At 65.7% G+C, this 19,987-nt stretch overlaps 1 protein-coding gene across 1 annotated transcript; it reads left to right on the top strand.

Annotated features, from left to right (window-relative positions):
- Nucleotides 1-349: 349 nt before the first annotated feature.
- Nucleotides 350-19,983, top strand: SAMD11 (sterile alpha motif domain containing 11). The gene is made up of 14 exons (XM_079943113.1): nt 350-883; nt 1,981-2,072; nt 5,595-5,773; nt 7,335-7,385; nt 11,400-11,524; nt 14,493-14,582; nt 14,761-14,895; nt 16,619-16,781; nt 17,733-17,848; nt 18,074-18,152; nt 18,241-18,737; nt 18,962-19,086; nt 19,393-19,503; nt 19,619-19,983. The coding sequence occupies exons 1-14, from the start codon at nt 367-369 to the stop codon at nt 19,862-19,864; spliced, it is 2,526 nt and encodes an 841-aa protein (XP_079799239.1). The 5' UTR covers nt 350-366; the 3' UTR covers nt 19,865-19,983.
- Nucleotides 19,984-19,987: the final 4 nt, after the last annotated feature.

A 19,987-nucleotide genomic window follows, 5' to 3' on the forward strand; every position in this document is an offset into this window, starting at 1 on the left:
TCCACACCTCCTCACTGCCCGGCTCGGCCCGGCGGGCGCAGCAGCAAACCGGGCGCGGGGCCGCCCCGGGGGGCGCGGGCGAAGGTGGCCCAGCGCCCTGTGGAGCCCCAGGGTCCTGGAGCTGCGGCGCTGGGCAGGTCGATCGGGGATCGATACAGCTCCGGCAGCACCATGTCTCAGGCAGCAGAGGCCCCGCCAGCCGGCCGGGCAGCGGTCCGAGGTGGCCCGGCTGGGGCGCAGTAGCGGCGAGGACGGGTGCGCGGCCAGGAGCCCCCCAGGCCCCCGCCCTCGAGACCCAACTCCAGCCCGGGCCGGAACTAGTTGGGCCGGCTGCGGAGAGCCAGGCTGCAGGACCACCCGCCCACCATGCCGGCGGTCAAGAAGGAGCTACCCGGCCGCGAAGACCTCGCCCTGGCTCTGGCCACCTTCCACCCGACCCTGGCCGCGCTGCCACTGCCGCCGCTGCCCGGCTACCTGGCGCCACTGCCCGCCGCGGCCGCCCTGCCCCCGGCTGCCTCGCTACCAGCCGCGACCGCGGGCTACGAGGCGCTCTTGCCCCCGCCTCTCCGCGCCCCGCGCGCCTACCTGAGCCTGCACGAGGCCGCCCCGCACCTTCACCTGCCCAGAGACCCTCTGGCCCTCGAGCGCTTCTCAGCCACTGCGGCCGCGGCACCGGATTTCCAGCCGCTGCTGGACAACGGCGAGCCGTGCATCGAGGTGGAGTGCGGCGCCAACCGCGCGCTGCTCTACGTGCGCAAACTCTGCCAGGGCAGCAAGGGTCCGTCCATCCGCCACCGCGGCGAGTGGCTCACACCCAACGAGTTCCAGTTCGTCAGCGGCCGCGAGACGGCCAAGGACTGGAAGCGCAGCATCCGCCACAAAGGTGCGGCCGCCGTGGGGGCGCGGGCCTCTCCGGTCCCTCCCCTCTGCTCCCCGAGGACCCGTGGGTCCGGACCCCCCTCGTCCTGACACCTGGGAGACTCCATCTCTGCCTAGAGAGGGCGCTGCGACTCCGGGGCCACCGCAGAGACGCCCCCTTCCCCCAAGCACGGTCGCCTTGGTGGACCCAGGCAGAGCGCCCTCGGCCTCCGCGGTCCCCGCAGCGCTGGCCGCACGAGCCGGCGGCTCCTTCCGTCCGGAAGGTCTTTGCGGGATTCCTGGGCCTGAGGCTCACGGGGAAGTTTACGGGAACTCGGGAGAGCGGGCGGGAGGCCGACTGGGCGGGGTACTCCCCTGCGGGGTCGAGGAGCCACCGGTTCTGGCGGGAGTGGAGGGGCACACGTGAGGCGGCCGGGTGCGGACGCGCGCTGGTAAAGCGAAAGGCAAGGTGCAGGGGTGGCGCAGGCAGGTGGGGGGCGCGGGGGCGCGCGTCGGGGCGGGAGCGCGCGCGGAGCCGAGCGGCGGCGGGGCTGGGAGCAGCCGCTTGGGCTCCCGCAGGAGTCTGGCTCCGAGGGCGCGACGTGCGGGCGCCAGAGCGGGCATGCGGTGGGGGAGGCGGGGTGAGCGCCAGGCCGGGGGTAGGGGGTGGTTAGAAAGTTAGGGGCCCGGTCACGCTCGTCGACTTTGGTGCTCACGGCTCCACGAGGTCAAGCGCAGTCCCGGGTCCCGACCGCGCCGCTCACCTGCGCCGGGCCCGACCCTCCTCCGCCCGGCTCCGGGTTCCGGAGGACCGGCTTGGAGAGCGTGGAGCGCGGGAGGAGTGGCGCAGGGGGAGGGGAGAAGGCCGCCCTCCGTCAAGGGGGGGCGCTCACCGGATCTTGAGTTTCTGAGCTCTGCAGATCCCCGCGGCGTCCGCGAGGGTAGGGTGAGCCGCGAGGCCTGGCGGAGGGTTCGGAAGTTGGACGGAGGCGGGTGTTCATAGTCGTGGTGGGAGGGAACCTGGCCTTGACCCTGACAGCGCCCCGGAAGCGTGCCCGCGTGCCCGGCCCCACCTGTGCCCGCCCCGCTCCCTCACTGGTCCTGCCTCGGCTCTCCTCGCAGGGAAAAGTCTGAAGACGCTTATGTCCAAGGGGATCCTGCAGGTGCATCCTCCGATCTGCGACTGTCCAGGCTGTCGAATATCCTCCCCGGTGGTGAGATGCGGGAGAAAAGTTGGGGCTTCGGGGTCTTGTTTCTCCGCCGCGGAGCTTGTGCCTGTATTTTCTAGGATCAGTCCTAACTTCAACCCTGCCGATGGGCAGGAGGGAGCCCCCAGGGACTAAGAGAGGAGATGACTTTGGGTGGGAATCCCGGGGCACCAGAGCCCTCACCCCCTTGATGCAGGGCAGGGTCCTGCCTATCCTGGAACCTCTCCTTGGGAGTCTGGGAGCTGCTTCTCCTGAGGTCCTGGGGACAGCCCACGGTGTGAAGGATTCCTCCCTGGACAGTGTCACCTGACTGGGGCTTGGGGACTTTGCCTTGTCACAGGTTGGGAGGGGGTCACCATGTCAGCTGGCCCAGCCTGGGAGAGGGGCCAGTCCTAAGGGAATGCTTGTTCTGGGATGTGACAGTGTGACAGTGTCGGCTGGCCTGGATGTACATTCTGGGGTGGCCACAGGCTTGGATGTGAGTGACGTGCATCTCTGGGTGCCCAGGGCTGGAGCCCTACAGGGCAAGGTCCTAGATGTCCAGGAGTGTCCGGGGATACAACCCAGCTTGGGGCACAGGAGGTGCGGTGTGGGCCTTGGGTGTCAAGAGAACTGCAGCTGGGAGCTGGTGTGGGGCCTCCAACCCAGTGTAGACGTCTCTTGACCCCTCACTAGCCTAGGGGAGCAAGAGGGGCGGGGCCTGTGCCTGCCCTGAAGCACTGCCTTCCCCGTCGCACGCCCTCCAGGCAGCAGTGGTTGGAGGGCAAACCTGAAAAGGAAATTTCTCCTTGAGGGGGACAGTTCGAGCCCCTGGGGGAGAGCCCATTAGGGCCATGGCTCCTGGCACCACTCGGTAGCCCCGCTGCCAGGAAGGCCTGAGAGGACCCTGCAGGCCGCCCTCAGCTTGTTTACTTTGGACTGGCGGTAGGGTGGGGGAGGGGATGTCCTGGATTCCTCGTGGGCCCTGGGGGTGGGCAAGCTAGGAAGCCACGCGCAGTCCTGTAAAGACACACAAGTTGGGCAGGGGAAGAGGACGCAGCTGAACCTCCCCACGTGCCCACCCCACACACTGTCTGGCATGAGCTCGCCATACTCACAGGCATGCCCGCCCACAGAGCCCCCCAGACAGAGCATGTACACAGGCAGCCCACCTTTGCCCGCTGCCACCATACCTGCCTGGGGCAGGAGGCTGAGCTCTCGCTCCCCTTCTCAAGCAGCTGGTGCCCAAGAGGACACCCTCCAGGCTGGTCTGGGTTTTCTGCCCGGGTGAGAGGAGCCCTGCCTCTCCCATCATCCCCTTTTGAAGGTCTCCCGTAGGAGGGGGGTGGGCAGGTGGCCTGAGCACAGCATCAGCCCCCTCTAGGACATTGCTTGCAGGGCTGCCTGCCTGTCAGGGGCTCCCAGGTCCCTGCCCTGCATGAGGGATGGCTCAGACCTGGGCCTGCCTCTTCTGAGCCCGGTCCCTCCCAGGCCCATCCCTGCACCCCTCCCTTAGGAAGGAAGGAGTCTCATGGACCCCCTTGTCTTTCCAGGCCCCACCTTTTCCACAGAGAGACTGTTTTCCCTACTCCCCGTGGCCAGGCCCACAGGTGTGTGCACACCGCACGGTCACAGAATATGGGTGTGCACACGGCGCCGGGCTCACGCAGCCGGCCTCCACACACCCGCCCTCGCTGTCTGAGGAGCCAGTGCGTGGCTGGGGCAGGGGCTTAGCACCCAGTTCTTAAATCTCTGTGCTGAGCAGGGGTGAGCAGCTGAGGTCTCTGGTGTGTGTGGGGGAGGCATGTGAGTTCCCTGTCCTTGGCCAGGGTCAGCAGGGCTGCCCATCCTGGCCCCCCACCCTGGGGCCATCCCAGGCCACCCTAGCTGGTCTGGCCGCACCCCACGTGGCAGCCTTACTGCTCTGTTTCCCTCTCCTCTTCCTTGTCCCACAGATGAGAAGCAGAGAGAAATGCATTTACTTTTTTCTTAAGAGAACAGCTTAATTAAAGCGGAAAGGCAGGAGAGGAGGTCCTTTTGCTTGGGCTACAGCAGGCTAGAGAAGGGCAGAGCCGAGGGGCCTTTGCAGCTGAGCACACTCCTGACAGGTCAGGGCTGTTGGGAACCCTCCCCCCAGAGCCTGTCCTGAAGAGGCTCGGGGCCCAGATGGGCAGTCACCCCCTCCCGCCCGCCACCCCGCCTCGCCCGAGCTCTGCTGTCGCTGGTGTAGCACCGAGCCAAGGCCGGGCCCCCTCGTCTTGCAGGCCTAACCCGGCTCCTTCCCCCCCACGCCACCCGTCCCCAGCACTGCCCAGTCCATCTTGCTGAGTGTGTGCTGCAGAGCCGACCATGGGGGGGCCTCCTGGGTGGATGTGTGAGGGCAGGTGTGGCAGAGACTGGCTCCCAGAGCCTGTCAGGGGCACTGCCCAAATCTGGGGCTGGGACGGGTCGTGTGGAGGTGAGGGTGGTCTGGGTCTGAAGAGAACCTTTCCTCTGGAGGGTAGCACTGTGGTGGCTGTACACCGCGGCCCTTCAGATCCAGGGCGATGCTGTGCGGGGAGGGGCGAGAGCCCCCTGGACACCTTCTTCCCCAAGCTCCTGCGTGTGTCCTGTGTGTGGCGGGGACACGTTGTCCTAGCAACAGGAGGGTGGGGTCCTAGGAGGCCTCGGTCACTGAAAAGATGAAAGAGAATTAGGTAAGCCCCAGGCCCCTGCCACCTCCCTGAACCAGTCACCTGTTATTAAATAAGAAAGAGCCCCCTGCCCACCAGACAATAGGAACTTTTTTTCCCTAGGGTGGCAGCGCCTGCAGGCACTGGCAGGTACCATACCGTGCAGGGCCCGAGCACGAGCCACCGGCTGTGCGCGGGCTCTGAGCGCCTCTGTGGGGGCCCTGCGCGTGTGCCCCTGCTCCCCACTCACGTGGCGGTCGCAGGGCCGGGACAGGTGCGCCTCGTTGAAAAACTCCGAATCTTTTAGTTCCTAACCCAGGGGGCAGAGCCCCCCCCAGGGCCCGTGGGACAAAGGGTCTCAGCTGCCAGGTGACCTGTGAACCAAAGACCTGCAATTTGCCAGGGGTCAGCTTCAGCTCCCCCTGAGCCGGGCTCCATTTGGCACTAATCAGAAGGTGGGCTTGGCATGGGTGGGGGGTTCACGCAGAGTGTGAGGGGGGTTGCCAGGCAGACATGCAGGCAGAGGTAACTGCACGGTGAACGGTGACAGGACCCACAGCGTCCCGCGGGTACTCGCGGCCCCTCTGCGCTCCCTGGAGCTGGGAAAGCCGCGCTGGTCTCCAGCAGGCGAGTGCCTGCGGAGGGGCCTGGGCCGAGTGTGGAGCCGCGACAAGGCACTGCCACACCCCAGCCCCCCAGGGTGGAGTGGAAGGCAGTCTCTTCAGGGGTTCCTGGTGGAGGCCTTGCCCCCCTGCTCTTGTCTTGGCCTCTGGCCGGTTGTGACGGTCCTGGAGGCTGGAGGCCCCTCTGCTGTAGGCACCCAGGAAGCTGAGCGACCCGGTTTGTCCTAACCTTCCTCTCCCCACTCCCTGTCCAGAACCGGGGGCGGCTGGCAGACAAGAGGACAGTTGCCTTGCCCCCTGCCCGTGTCCTGAAGAAGGAGCTGACCCCCAGCTTCTCAGCCAGTAGTGACAGTGACAGGAGTGGCCCGGCCTGTGGGCAGCGGCTGGGCTTGAAGCAGGAGGACGACCCGCATGTCCGTATCATGAAAAGAAGGTGCTTCAAGGGCCAGGGTGGGAGGGCACGCGGGCTCTGGCAGGTGGCAGAACTGGGGTCTCCAGGCAGCGGAAGGCCACATCAGGCTTCGGGTGGGGGGCCTTTGCCCTGGGGATAGGGCCCCAGTTTAGCTTGCTGTGTCTCCGTGGACGCTGATAGCTGCCACGGCTGAAACAGAACCTGGACCCCCGGGGACATGCCACAGGATGGCTGCGAGCCCACCTTGCCCCCGCCTGGGGGCCGAGTGTCGGGCCAGGACTCGGTGGCATCGCCGGGGAGCGGGCATCACCAGCGGTCACGGCCAGAGCAGGCCACGGAGGGTAGTTGGCCGGGAGGCCCGGAGCCACTGGGTGTGAGGAAGGAAGGCGTCTCTAGGAGGAGGGTCTGGCGGCACCGCAGCCAGGCGGGGAAAGGGGAGCTGGGCGGGCCCCACGCTCGCTCTCACCAGAGGGGCCACTCCCCCCGGCTCCTACTGTCCCTCCCAGGCTTGAGGCTACCCTTCCTGACCTCCCACCTTCTCCCCTCCTGACAGAGGCCCCTCCCTCTGTCCACTCACCCCTTTTTCCATCCTTCCATCCATCTGTAGGTCCATCATCTGTCTGTCCGGCGTGTATTGTGCATCCCCAGAATTTTAGGCCCTTTCTCTTCCTGCTTGGTCTGTTGTGTTTTTTTTTTGCGGTACACGGGCCTCTCACTGTTGTGGCCTCTCCCGCTGCGGAGCACAGGCTCCGGATGCGCAGGCTCAACAGCCATGGCTCACGGGCCCAGCCGCTCCGCGGCATGTGGGATCCTCCCAGACGGGGGCACGAACCCGTGTTCCCTGCATCGGCAGGCGGACTCTCAACCACCGCGCCACCAGGGAAGCCCCTTGCTTGGTCTTTTAACATGTTCGTTTCTCCTACCCTAACCCTAACCGTCCGGGCCACCCGAGACACACACCCCCTGCCGCCCCCACTCCTACCCGTGCTAAGGTGAAGCACCACGTGGGCCTCCCACTGCCCTCCATCAGCCCGAGGGCCTTTTCAGGGGTGCTGCTGGGATGAGAGCGTGGGCACAGGGCAGAGCTGCTTCCTTTCTTGCCCTCGCCTGCCTCTGCTGTGTGATGGTCGCTTTCAGGAGGCAGGTTGGCAGCAGCCGGGACCCAGGGGCCACCACTGGAGCCGACAGTGGCCATGGGGCTCATTCCCTGCCCGGAGCAGCTCTAGCAGCTAGGAAGTTGGGTTCAGTCACACAAGTGACACGTGCAGAGGAAGCCACAGCCCCACCCCCAGCACAGCGTGGGGGCTGCTCTGGTTCCACTGCAACAAGAAGCAGAGACTCGGGCTCTCAATTCTGCCCTTCCCGATTCCTCTGTCTGGTGAGGCCAGGAGCTGGCTTCTGCCCCGTGAGCCTGTCCTGGCGGCAGCCGCCGGCCTGTTGAGGGTGCTCTGAGCCAGCCCAGTTCCCTTGAGGCTGGCGCTCCAGGGCAGACACAGGGTGTGCCCCACACACACACACACGTCCTGCTGTCCCCGTGCCGAGTCCTGGAGGCCACGCTGACCCTCTGCTTCTCTCTTTGCAGAGTCCACACCCACTGGGATGTGAACATCTCCTTCCGAGAGACGTCCTGCAGGTAGGGCCAGGCTGGGGCCAGGCTGCCCCCACATGCTGTGCATGCGCAGGACAGAGCCTTCTTGCTCCACGTCCCCTGGGTCTGCTTCTCAGTCTCTCCAGCTTCCCTCCCCTCCTCCTCTCCTTAGTCCGTCGTCTGTCCGTTGACTTGTGCCTAGGCTGTGACAGCAGCACGGCCGTGGGTGCTGGACTGCCCAACCCTGAAGCCAAAGTGCGCTCCCCCTCGCACATTGAAACCCATCTGCCCAGAGCTAAGGCCATGACCAGCCCCTCCCACCCTCCCAGAGAACCACTGGGATGTGAGAATGGTGATGTGTGAGTGGGGTCTTGAAGGATGCATAGGAGTTCACTAGGGAAAGGGGATGTCTGCAAAGACATGGAGGAGGGAGGGAAGGGGATGTGAGAAGGGAGGAGGGGAAGCTGGTAGGCCTGGCTCAACTGGATGCTAAAGGGCCTTAGATGCTGGGACTGTTGGCATTGTCCTTCAGGCAGTGGGGAGCCACTGAAAGTTCTTGAGCAGGGGAGTAACCAGTGTATGTTTTGACAAGGTCCTGCTGGAGGCCCCGCCCAGCAGGTTGGGGGTTTGCTCCAGTCCATGGTGATCCAGGCATGGTGGAAGCAGAGAGGCTGAGGGGGCTGCCAATCCAAGATGTAGTAAGGAGATAAAAATGAGGGAACCTGATGAGGAGGCTGGGGCGTGTTGGGGAGACCAAAGTCCCCCGTTTCAGAAGGGCAGGGGTGGACAGTCTGTGGGCAGAGCCCAGGCTGTGGTGCCTGTGATGTCTGCTCAGTGGGGTCAAGTCTTGGCCCAGCGCTTCCAGGGAAGGCCCAGGAAGGGCCCAACCGAGCAGGCAGTGGGCGTCCAGCACTGAGTGGCCCCACTTGCTGCCTGGCTTTGTGCCAGATGTGTTATTATTTTATTTATTTATTTATTTTTGCGTTGGGTCTTCATTGCTGCGTGTGGGCTTTCTCTAGTTGTGGCGAGCGGGGACTACTCTTCGTTGCGGTGCATGGGTTTCTCATTGCGGTGGCTTCTTGTTGCAGAGCACGGGCTCTAGGCACGCGGGCTTCAGTAGTTGTGGCTCGCGGGCTCTAGAGCGCAGGCTCAGTAGTTGTGGTGCACGGGCTCAGTTGCTCCGCGGCATGCGGAATCTTCCCGGACCAGGGCTCGAACCCGTGTCTCCTGCGTTGGCAGGCGGATTCTTAACCACTGTGCCACCAGGGAAGTCCCGGATGTGTTATTATTTACATTTCTGAGAATGTCTGGGTCCTGGAGCCAAATTACAATGAAAACATCTTTAAACTTATCTCCACCTCATTTTGAAGTTGCCCACTCAACTGATCATTTTTATGAACCGTCACGAACATTGACGACGTTTTATGAGCCTTTTACTTGGGAAGCTACATGATAAGTTTGTCAGCGAAGCCTGTAGGGAAATCCCAGGCTGCTCCTCCGCTGCCTGTAGCCGCTGCTCACCCCACCTGGCCATGGGATGTGGGAGAGGGCCCAGGTGTCCAGACGCAGGGAGCCCCTAGCAAGAGGCCAGGCCCCAGTGTGAGGGTGCTCCTTCGGCCTGGCACAGGCGCTCAGAGCAGCAGGGCTGATTTTCTGGACTTTGCCAGAGGGGAGACTGAGGGGCTCAGCTAAGAGGACTTACAGCCCATCGGCCCCCCCGCCAGTCCCCCACTGCACACCCCGGCGTCTGGCCAGGGAGGGCTGGCAAGCACACGGCCCAGCAGCCTCACACTGCCCCCACCCCGGCTCTGTCTTTGTCTCTTCCTGGCTCCTTTTGGCCCTGTCCATGTGTCTTTCTGTCTCTAGTCTGCTGTCTGTACTTCAGGCTCTGTCCATCTGTTTGTCTGCTGTTGCCATCCTTTCTGTCGGTCCAGTAGCGCCTGTCCATGTCTGTCTGTCCACCTCCGTCTGTCTGGTCATCTGACTTCATCCATCGATCTTCATCTGTCTGTCTGTCCATCGGTTCCATCCGTCGGTCCATTCGTCCCCGTCCCTCTGTCTGCGTGACTGCAGTGAACCACCTGCCTGGTTGGAGCTCCCCATTAGGCCCCCTGCATCCTGGGCAGCAGGCAGGAGATGTGGCCCCTGCCCTCCCGAGGCCCCTGAGCTGGCCCGGAGGTGGACAAGGGCTGGACAGCACAGCAGGCACTGGAGGAACCCGAGGGCCCCTCACGGGGAGACGGGATCTGAGGGTTCACACGTGTTCAGGCTGGCGTGTACAAAATTTGTTCACGGTTCTTTATATAAAGCCTGGCGTGAATGACACCAGGCTTTATGTAAAGTGAACGACGGAGTGACCACACAGGTTTCCTGGGGCCCATGGGGCAGACCCCCAAGGCAGGGAGCAGGGGTTTGGTGGGTGGACTGTGGCCTGTTTCCCACTAGGCTTCACCTCCCTGGGGCTGCAGCACCTCCCGTGCCTGAATGACCAACGAGTGAAAGCACTGTTGGCCACGGTGGTGGTGACGGGGGCAGACCCAGTCCCTGCGTGGGGCTCTCGACTGAGGATTCATGGGGAGCAAACTGATGGGGCCTGACCCTACTCCTCAGTCTCTGGGGAGTTGGTCCCCCTCCTGCAGGAGTCCTAGGGACACCAGAAGGGGGTCCCCTCAAGGGAGAGCTCCGTGGCAGCAGCAGCCTCGCCACTAGGCACCCGCCGCCCCTCCCTGGTGCTGAGGACAGCACTTCTCTCTTCCACCCCCCCCACCCCGCCCCGCCCCCGCATTGATGAGGATGATAGAGGGGGTGAGGATTGCTGCCAATTAATCCCATAAAGTACTTATTCCCACCCCACCTGCCCTCTTGTTTGCAGGGCGGCGGGGGCCTTCTCGCCTCCAGGGAAAGGGGGTTGGGGGTGGGAGAGAGCCTGCATCAGGGTCTCCCAGAGGCTCTAGAGCCCAGCCCTGGAGGCTTCGGAGCTGAAACTGATCTGCTTAGGGGCCAGCTCTGGATTAGCGTGCTCCAGCCACCCAGGCTGGGGGGAGGGGTGCTGGGGGCTATTTAATGAGGTTTAGGGTTGGTTCCCAGGTCACTCAGTGGAGGCCCCCCTTGCAGTGGCCCAGACAGGAGGCTGCTCCGTTACAGGTGGGCTGGGGAGCAAGGGTGCTGGGGAGGGAGCGCTGGCGAGTCACAGGGTGGGCTGGGGAGCGAGGGTGCTGGGGAGGGAGCGCTGGGGTGTCACAGGGCGGGCTGGGGTCCGTCCCTGCTCCTCTTCTGTCGTATCCCAACTTCCTGCCACTCCTGGCTGCATCTGCAAGGTGGCGAGTGGCCCTTCCCTGTGCTAAAGGAGATGCTCTCAGAGCCCCAAGAGCAAACGGGTTGGGGGACCATTCCCTCCCTCTTTTCTCTGGGGTTCTGTGATACAGGCATTGAGCTGATTTGACAGTAAGAGAAATGAGGGAACAAAGTTAAATTTGTGTTCATCCCAGGGTTCTTGGCGGGGAACCCTGGAGAGGACAGAGTGTCCTGAGCACGGGCCACCGGGGACCGCGGTGCGCGTCTGTCTGTGTGTGTCTGCAGGCCTTGGTGAGTGTGCGTGCGCCCCTGTGTGTCCCTGGACACGCGCACACCTCATTGGCTGCAGACATTGCTCTCAACCTCGGTTTCCTTATTTGAAGAAATCGAGAGTCCAGGGGTGACTGCAAGTTTAGCACGTGCACAGGAATGAGTGCTGGGCCCCTCTGGCAGCCTACACCCCAGGAGCAGGCCCCCCGAGGCAGGAGGCAGGGACACCGTGGCCGGTCTCTCTGGAGAGAGCACTGCAGGACAGGGCCAGCCCTGCACTCCAGACAGACCCTCCCTGGGAGCAGCAGTGGGGTCTGAGGGCAAGGCCTCCACGTCCAGCCGACACTCGGCAAGAGCTGGTGGGCCCAGGTGGCGCCTGCGTGGGTCAGGGTGAGAGCCCACACCCACCAGGGAATGGAGATGCTCACAGCGCTCACACGCGAGCTCAGTCAGGAGCCCCACCGGGTCTCACCTTCCCCATCTGCTTCGCTGCAGCCAGGACAGCGACCTCCCCACCCTCATATCCAGCCTGCGTCGCAGCCGCCACCTCGTTATGCCCGAGCATCAGAGCCGCTGTGAATTCCAGAGAGGCAGCGTGGAGGTCGGCCTGGGAGCCGCAGGTGAGGGGCCAGGGCAGTGCCGGGGGTGGGGGGGTGGCGGGGGATGAGGACGGGGCTGCCGGAGCCAGGGCAGCTCAGCGAGAGCATGGCCGCCCCACGGCCCTCCCTGCGTCTCTGCCCGTCGGCTCTGGGTGCCGCCACCGCCCCCAGCAGCCTTGGCGGGCAGCCAGGGAGGCCAGCGGAGGCGGCGGGAGGGGGCGAGGCCGGCTGTCCCCCGGGGCTCTGTGTGATGGTAATTGTGTTAATCCCGGCCAGCCGTGCAGACAGAAGGCGGAGGCGGTGGCTCCACCGTGGCTGCTGCTGCAGGGGGCTTGGAGCGGCGGAGGCCCCAGGGGCAGCGGAAGGCAGGACAGTCAGGGAGGGCAGGCCTCACGGAGGCTCCGAGGTGCACACCTGGGAGTGGCTCCCGGATGGGCAGGGACACGCTGTGCACGCGCGGAGTACCCACCGACCCCACAGAGCGAGGGGCCCCGAGAGGGAAGGGGGCCACGCCCTGAGAGAAGGGGGACTGGGGCCTGGACCTCTGCAGGGGTGGGGCAGGAGTGTGCTGGCCCAGGAGCTCTGCCCCTGAGGAGGGGCGGCTCTTGGTGACAGCAGGAGCTCAGAGGGAGGGACAACTTGGGGACCCACGAGGCACCACTGCAGAGACTGTGCGGCATGGCTGAGCTGTGGCTGAAGGTGTGGGGGGGTGCTGAGAGGAGGTGGCAGGGGTCCCTTGCTGCCCTATGGACCAGGGCAAACCCGCGAAGTTCCCAGCAGCGGCTGCAGCTCTCAGGAAGGCTGGGCAGGGGATGGTCCACCGTCCTGGGACACCTGAGTACCCCCATCAGGGCCTCCAGGTGTGCCTGTGCCTAGGTAGGCCTCTGGGGGAGTGCTGCTTCTGGAGCCGTGTTGGGGGCGGAGCAGGCGGCTGATAAAATCGAATTGCCCCATCAATCGGGGGAGCCTCCGGAGCCCCACAGTGGTTGAGATATTCTGAGCCGCCAGGCCCCCTGCTGCCTGCACACGTGGAGTCCTCCCCATGGTGCGTGGCCTGAGCGCGCGTGTGCGCCCCGGACCCGGCCAGAGGCCTGGGTGTCCACTCACGCCCGTGCGACACGCGTGCGTCAGGGTGCCCTCACTCTGTGCTCAGGTGCAAGGCCCGCATGTGAGCACTTCGGGGTCCCACGTGGTCTGCATGAGGCACCGCGTGTGTCCAGGTTTCGCCCGAGCCCTGCCCTCCTCTCGGGACTCCACTTCTCAGCGGCTCCCACGTCCTGCGGCCGGCCCCTGGGTGGAGGCCTTCGCCCGCCCTCACCTTCTCAGCCCCAGCAGCACGTGTCAGTCCTGTTCTTCCCCGGGCGGGAAGGGTCGGGAGGAGAGGGCTTGGGGCGGCCCTGCAGACCTCTGGCGACCGTGTGTGTGTCTGCTTCTGGCTGCCCTGGGTGTGCCTGTGAGTAGATGTGGCCTCATGAGGGCCTGGTGAGCCCCAGACCCCCACGGCAGGAGCCCCCTGCGGCCATGGGCCTGGTTCTCACTGTGGGTCCCCCCCACAGTCAGGTGCTCCCCAGCACCTCTCCCAGGCAGAGAGGAGCCCCACCCCCAGCATGGAAAATGGGAAACAGATCGCAGGGAGATGAGAGCCCTGGGTCGTTCTCTGGGTCCAGGAGGCGTGCGTACAGGGTGGGGTTCGGGCAGCAGGTGTGGACCCAGCCCAGACCCACCTTCCCGTCTGGCACAGCTGGACGCGGCAGCCCTGCTGGCCGGAGACCCTTTGGCTTCCCGAGGGGCCTTGTGCAGGTTGAGCACCCCCCCACCCATCCTGCTAGGTCACTGAGGTAGGACCCTTCGTCTGGGCGGTCCCTCGTCCCTCCCGGTGCAAGGCCTGGGGCTAGGCCCCTGGGCCCCGGCCAGTGGCAGGAGGTAGCCGAGATCAATAAGTTATTAGCACCATTCTGTCAGCTGTAAAGTGCAGATTGATCTGCACGCACTTCCCCACCTGATAAAAATGACAGATTAAAGGAATAAGGAGAAGGCGGGCCCCTCGCCCACCCAGAGCCCCGTGAGGATGGAGAGGGGGCCAGGAGCACGGGGTCTGGACGGGAGGCCAGCATTGTGGTGGGTTAGGGTAGGTAACTGTGGTGGGTCCAGGAGACCGAGCCAATTGCTGAGCTGTTCCACAGAAACCTCCCAGGCCTTGGGCTCGGGAGGGGGCCTGGCGTCTGGGTGCAGGGGCCGGGATGGATGAGTATGGCTTGGATGTGGGACCTGAGAGAGGACTTCAGGATGGGGGTGGGGCTGGGGCGGGGCTTGGGCCACGTGAGCGGCTGTACGCAGTGGGTGAGGCTGCTTGGGGTGCCCTTGGGGGCTTAGCCCAGCCGGGCAGGTGGGCATGTGTGTGACAGGCCAGGCCAGGGTGGTGGCTCGGGCTTTCTGGGGGCAGTGAGGGATGTGGCCTGGGGGCAGGGGCCCAGGAAGAATGGGTGTGGCAGGTGTGCCGGGGTCTGTGGCCTCTACGAAGAGCTTTGGGTACCCTGGCACGGGACTCTGCACTGCCGGTCCTCACCCGTACCCTAGGAGGAGAGGTTGGTTTCCAGTCAAATCAGGGTGCTGAGGAAGGCTCCTTACCCTGCAGAGGAGACTAGTCTGGCTGGTGCGGGCAGCATGGCACCTGTGGGGTCCCGAGTTGCTACCTGAGGCCGTAGCTGTGGATCTCCCATCGTATCTATGCACACACAGTCCAGAGCCCAGGGTCTGGACCGTCCCAGGCCCTCGCCCTGTCCCAGCCCCACATGAGGGACCCCAGGCTGGGCACGGCTTTAACCTGGCCAGGACCCACAGGCACCCCTGAGGAATGAGGGGTGTGGTTCCAGGCTGAGCTGGAGCTGGGCCGGGACTGAGGCCGGTATTGGGGTGGGCCTGAGCTGTTCCCGCCCTGGCCCCTACGAGCCCTGAGAGGCAGGGCGGGGTTCACTCTGCCCTCTCCCAGGTGACCTGTTGGGCAAGAGGCTGGGTCGCTCCCCCCACATCAGCGGTGACTGCCCTTCGGAGAAGAAAGCCCGAAGCAAGTCCCCTCAAGGTGTGAGCCCGACCCCCGGGGGGTGGAGGCACAGGCACTGGAGAGGAAGGGGGACAGCCCGGACCCTCTGCAGGGCAGGGTCAGCACAGCAGCAGTTTCTAAGAGGGGAGCCCCTTGCCTCTCCCCCTCGGCTGTATCTGAAGGGGAAGACCCCCTCTCCTGTGCTTGCCCAACACAGAGGGTCCATTGCTTCCGGAACTAGGGCCCGGCATGGCCCCCGAGGACCATTACCGCCGGCTGGTGTCCGCCCTGAGTGAGGCCGGCACCTTTGAGGACCCTCAGCGTCTCTACCACCTGGGCCTCCCCGGCCACGGTATGTAGCCCCTCCCCAGCATGAGAGCCCACCACGTGCACCGGACTCTCCCTGTCCCGAGAGGTCTCTGCTCGCCCTGCAAAGAGGCCCTGGGGTCTCTGGCTGCTGACACCAAGGCTGGGATTGCATGCAGGTCTTTCGGCCCCTCAAACCTCGAAAACCCTTGTAGGTGGGCAATGAGGCCCACCTCCTCCTCCCCCTGCCCAAGCAGCGCTTGTTTGGGTGGATCTGGGGGAGTCCCCCCACAACAGGTCTCCCACAGACTCTCCCAGCTGGGCCTCGAATGGCCACTGTCACTTCACAGATGAGGAAGCTAAGTCTCGGGAGCCCACGCGAGAGTGGGAGGTGGGGGTTTCCCCAGGCCCAGCGCACGCAGGGCCCCGTGGCCCCTGGTCTGGACGGCTCCGTCTGGCGAGTGCCAGGCCCCTCCTCGGGGAGGCCAAGAGCGGGGCAGCAGTCAGCCCCTGAAAGTCCACTGTGGACGTCCGTCCAGAAGCAGGATGGGCGACGGTTCAGGTTTGGCCGCCCGGCCTTCACCAGTGCTCAGAAGGCGCTCCGGACAGAGGCGCCATGCCCATCCCACCCGGCTCCCAGATGGGACGCTTGGAAGCCCCCCTGCCACCGCGAGGGCACAGTCCAGCACCCTGTCCAGCTGCACCCGGGCTTTGCAGACCCCAGTCCGGGGGCTGGGGCCGGGGGCTTGCCTTTTCTGGCTGGAACTGGGTGAGAGGGTGCTGGGAAAACGGGGCCGGATTTCCTCTCCTTACACAGGCACTGTCCCCCAGGGCAGTCAGGCACCGAGAGCCTGAATAATTCACCAAATGTTAATAATTTAAAAATCTTCCTTTTTAATTGCTTTCCCTGCCCTGCCTGGGGCCGGCTCCGCCGGCCTGCGCGGGGGAGGGGCGATGGCCGCGGGGAGCGGCGCGGAGTCGGGCTGTCAATCAGGCCCCCGCCCGCCGCCCCCGCCCAGAGCCGACGGTAAATAACCCAGGCCGCGGGCGGGCGGGGGCGCGGGGCCCTGCCGGGATCGGGATCGATGCGGGCGGCCGCGCCGGCTGGGCTCTGCGGCCTGGCACCCGGCCCCGGGCAGGACCCACCTCCGCTTTTCGGGTAATTAATTTATAAACAGGCGGTGGCGGCGGAGCCTGCACAGTGGGGGGGCTACGGGGGGGGACTGTGAGGTCCGGCCCTGAACAGGACAGAGGGCCAGGGGTGGGGAGCAGAGTGCGTAGACCGCACAGTGGGCCCGGGTGTTACCTAGGAGGGGGTTGGAGACCCGCCCCAACTCCTGGACAGGTCCCACTGCCCTCACTCTGGGGCCTTTGCACGACCCCTCCCCTCACGGGCTCTGCAGCCTTGCTCTCGGCAGTCTCAACTCTGGTTCCTGCACCACCAGACTCCCCTGCGTGAGACCTTTCCCTCTCTCCATCCCAACCACTTTCTTGTTTCTGACATCCCCATATCCCTTACAAATGCCCACTTGGCCCCCCTCCCAAGACCGGTGGGTGCCACCAGCGGGCCTTGCGCTGGGATGTCTGGTGTCGGCCCTGCCCCATGGCCTTCTGCTCGTCTTTCTGTCCCGGTGACGAACCAGCGGGGTCGGTGGGAGAATGTGCTCCGGGTCTGCGTGTCCTTGGCCAGTGTACTACAGGGTGTGGGGGACATGAGGGCCTGGTGGGGGCTGGCCTCTGGGTCACTGCTGCTGCTGCCCCCTCCTCAGATCTCCTGAGGGTCCGGCAGGAGGTGGCAGCGGCAGCCGCGAGGAGCCCCAGCGGCCTGGAAGTCCACCTGCCCTCATCCACAGCAGGTCAGCGTCGGAAGCAGGGCCTGGCTCAGCACCGAGACGTCACCGCCCCAGCTGGCGCCCCGTCCTTCTCAGAGAGGTATCGGGGTGCCTGCGTTTCAGAGAGACCCCTACATTCCCTGTGCTTGTTTCGGGGCTACAGAGCTGCGGTTGGCAGACCTATCCCCTGCTTTCTGCATGTGAGGTCCACAGCCCGCACTTCCCCTTCGCCGCTGTACAGCCGCAGGGTCCTGAGTGAACCGGGCACTGTGCTCGGGCCTCGGTCGGTGGCAGCCGGGCAGAGGCCCAGAACACTTCTGGGGTAGAATGTGTGGGGGTGACCATCTCTCTGGGTGGGGTGTGTTTCCACGGAGCAGCTGTGGGGCCCGCTGAATCCAGGTGCCCCTGAGACAGCTGAGGGCTTTGCTCCCCCAACAGGTAGGTGAGGGGGCTTGAGGCAGAGGAGGGGGGGCAGTGCAAGGTCTGGGAACCCCAAAGTCGGAGGAGAGCTGGGGGCGGGGAGAGCCCCCCAGCAGTACCGATTCAGACACCGGAGCCGCTAGCAGCACAGGCGAGGCCTCCGGGGCTTGTAGGGGCCGGAATACCCCAGGAGGGGGCTGGGGCGGAAGGACTTCGGAGGCTCCCCGCCCCTCCCGCCGGGAGGCCGCCCTCGCGCCCGCGCCCGCGAGTTTCTGGCTGCAGCCGCCGCCTCCCGGACCGCGGCTAACTGCGCCGCGTCCGCGCAGGGTCGGCTAGGGGCAGGGGCCGCGGGGGCGGGGGCCCCAGCGCGGTAATTACCGCCACAGTCGCCGCCGCCCGCCGGGCCAGCGCCTCCGCGCCGCCGCCGAGATTAATTGGCGCCGCCAGCGGGGGCGGAGGCGACCCGAGCCGCGGCGGGCGCACATCGACCGCCCGCAGGGCCGGCAATTAGCAGAGGCGGCCGGAGCGGGGGGCCGCGGGGGCGGGGGGCGGCAGTTCCGGGAAGAAGGGGGCGCGCGGGGAGGGGGCCCGAGGCTGCGGCTCGCGCGGCTCACCGCCCTGCTGTCCACAGGGAGTTGTCGCAGCCGCCCCCCTTGCTGTCGCCCCAGAATGCCCCCCACATCGCCCTGGGCCCCCACCTCAGGCCCCCCTTTTTGGGGGTGCCCTCGGCACTGTGCCAGACCCCAGGTGAGGAGTAGGCTGGTGCGCGATTCTGTGCCCCGGAGGTTGGGGGGTGGGGTGGGGCTGTTGGTGCGGGGCCAGCCGGGTTCGTCTGTCACAGACCGCGTGTCCATCAGTGCTCCCGGCGAACCCGCCCCTCCCCCTATGGAAGCCAAGGACAGACCAGGGCGGGCTTGGGTGGCCCTGGACCACTCGGCCACCCGGCCTCGTGGTCTGTCCCCTTCCCACCAGGCTACGGCTTCCTGCCCCCTGCCCAGGCGGAGATGCTCGCCCGGCAGCAGGAGCTCCTGCGGAAGCAGAACCTGGCCCGGTAGGTGCTTCACCGGGGGGTGGGGCGGCGGGGCGGGAAGTGTCACTGCCGAGCTGGCTGATACTCTGCGGTCTGTCTCCACGGCCAGGCTGGAGATGTCAGCAGAGCTGCTGCGCCAGAAGGAGCTGGAGAGCGCGCACCGGCCGCAGCTGCTGGCACCCGAGGCCGCCCTGCGCCCACCCGACGGTGCCGAGGAGCTGCAGCGGCGCGGGGCTATGCTGGTGCTGAGACACAGCTCTGCGCCCCTGCTGGCCCTGCCTCCCCAGGGACCCCCGGGCCCCGGTCCCCCCACCCCGCCCCAGGAGCCTGCCCGCCGAGCTCCTCGGAAGGGGGGCCCCAGCCCTGCCTCAGCCCGGCCCAGTGAGCCCAAGGAGACCACAGGGGCTGGGCTCTGGGCACAAGACGGTTCTGAAGATGAGCCCCCCAAGGACTCAGACGGAGAGGACCCCGAGATGGTGGCTGCTGGGGGCCAGGGCCCAACTGGAGGGGCCAGCTCTGAGGGGAAGGGGCTTGCCTCAGGGTCCATGCTGCCCCCTCCACTGCCCCTGGGCTTGCCTTACACGGTCAGCCCCTACTTCCACACAGGTGGGCACCCCCGCCATGCCTTGAGATCCCTCCATGGGGTGGAAGGAGACCGTCCCCCATCCCCCACCCAGGGTCTCAGGGAGGGCGTCCACCGGGAGAAAGATCCCTTTCCGTCATCAGTCCAACATTTCTGAACAATTAGGGCGAGCAAAGGTCAGCAGACCGGGGTGGGAGCATAGGAAAGAGCTGGCCAGAGTCCTAGTAACACTCTACCCCCAACCCAGGCGCCACGGGGGGCCTCTTCATGGATGGGGAGGGGGCCACAGCGCCCGAGGATGTCAGCAAGTGGACAGTGGACGACGTCTGCAGCTTTGTGGGCGGCCTGTCCGGCTGCGGAGAATATGCACCGGTGAGGGGACCTGCCCAGGATGGTCTGAGCACCCCCGCTACCCAGTGCTGCTTCCCACCCCAAGTTTCTCCTCAAAGACTGCGGGGGTGGGGTATGCACCAGTGCCCCCAGTCAGTGCGTGCTGTCAGTGCTTCCGCCTCCAAGGTGGGACACGTGCCTAACACACAGGAGACTTTCATCTGACGCTTCTTCCTGCAACTGCGCCAGCCGCTCCTCTTGGCTCCGCTTCCTCTGGAGAGCTTTGAGGCCACCCCAGGACGCACGGCCCTGGCACTCATGCCCTGACACTGTGCCCCCCACCCCCAGGTCTTCAGAGAACAGGGGATTGACGGGGAGACCCTGCCCCTGCTGACAGAGGAACATCTCCTGACCACCATGGGGCTGAAGCTGGGGCCTGCTCTCAAGATCCGGGCCCAGGTGAGCGCCTGCTGGGGGCAGTGGTCTCCAGACAACGGAGGGGCAGCACTGAGGCTCTGCGTGTGGCTGTACGGTGGCAGCCCCGCAGGCCCCATCCAGGCCCGTCTCTCCACAGGTGGCCAAGCGCCTGGGCCGAGTCTTCTACATGGCCAGCTTCCCCGTGGCTCTGCCGCTGCAGCCACCAACACTGCGGGCTCCCGAGAGGGAGCTCAACTCGGGGGAGCAGCCCCTGTCCCCAGCACCGGCCCCCTCGCCCTATGGGGGCGCGCAGCCCCCTGCCAGCCGAGCCTCACCCAAGCAGGAGAACGGAACCATGGCTCTGCTCCCAGGGCCCACGGACCCCTCCCAGCCTCTGTGCTGAGCTGGTGTCAGACCCCCCATCCTTCACTGCCGGCTGCTCCCCGGCAAAGGCCCCCAACCCCACAGCTTATCCTCCTTTCGGTTTTGGATGCAAAAACACAATTTTTAAAACGAAAACACATGA

Source organism: Stenella coeruleoalba (assembly GCF_951394435.1).
Source record: "Stenella coeruleoalba genome assembly, chromosome: 1".
NCBI classification, from domain to species: Eukaryota; Metazoa; Chordata; class Mammalia; order Artiodactyla; family Delphinidae; genus Stenella; species Stenella coeruleoalba.

Coding starts and splice junctions, on each gene's coding strand:
- SAMD11 (XM_079943113.1), top strand. CDS start 367: ATGCCGGCGGTCAAGAAGGAGCTACCCGGCCGCGAAGACCTCGCCCTG. Junction 2,073..5,594: donor GTCGAATATCCTCCCCGGTG/GTGAGATGCGGG, acceptor CTCCCTGTCCAG/AACCGGGGGCGGCTGGCAGA. Junction 14,896..16,618: donor CCTGGGCCTCCCCGGCCACG/GTATGTAGCCCC, acceptor CCCCCTCCTCAG/ATCTCCTGAGGGTCCGGCAG.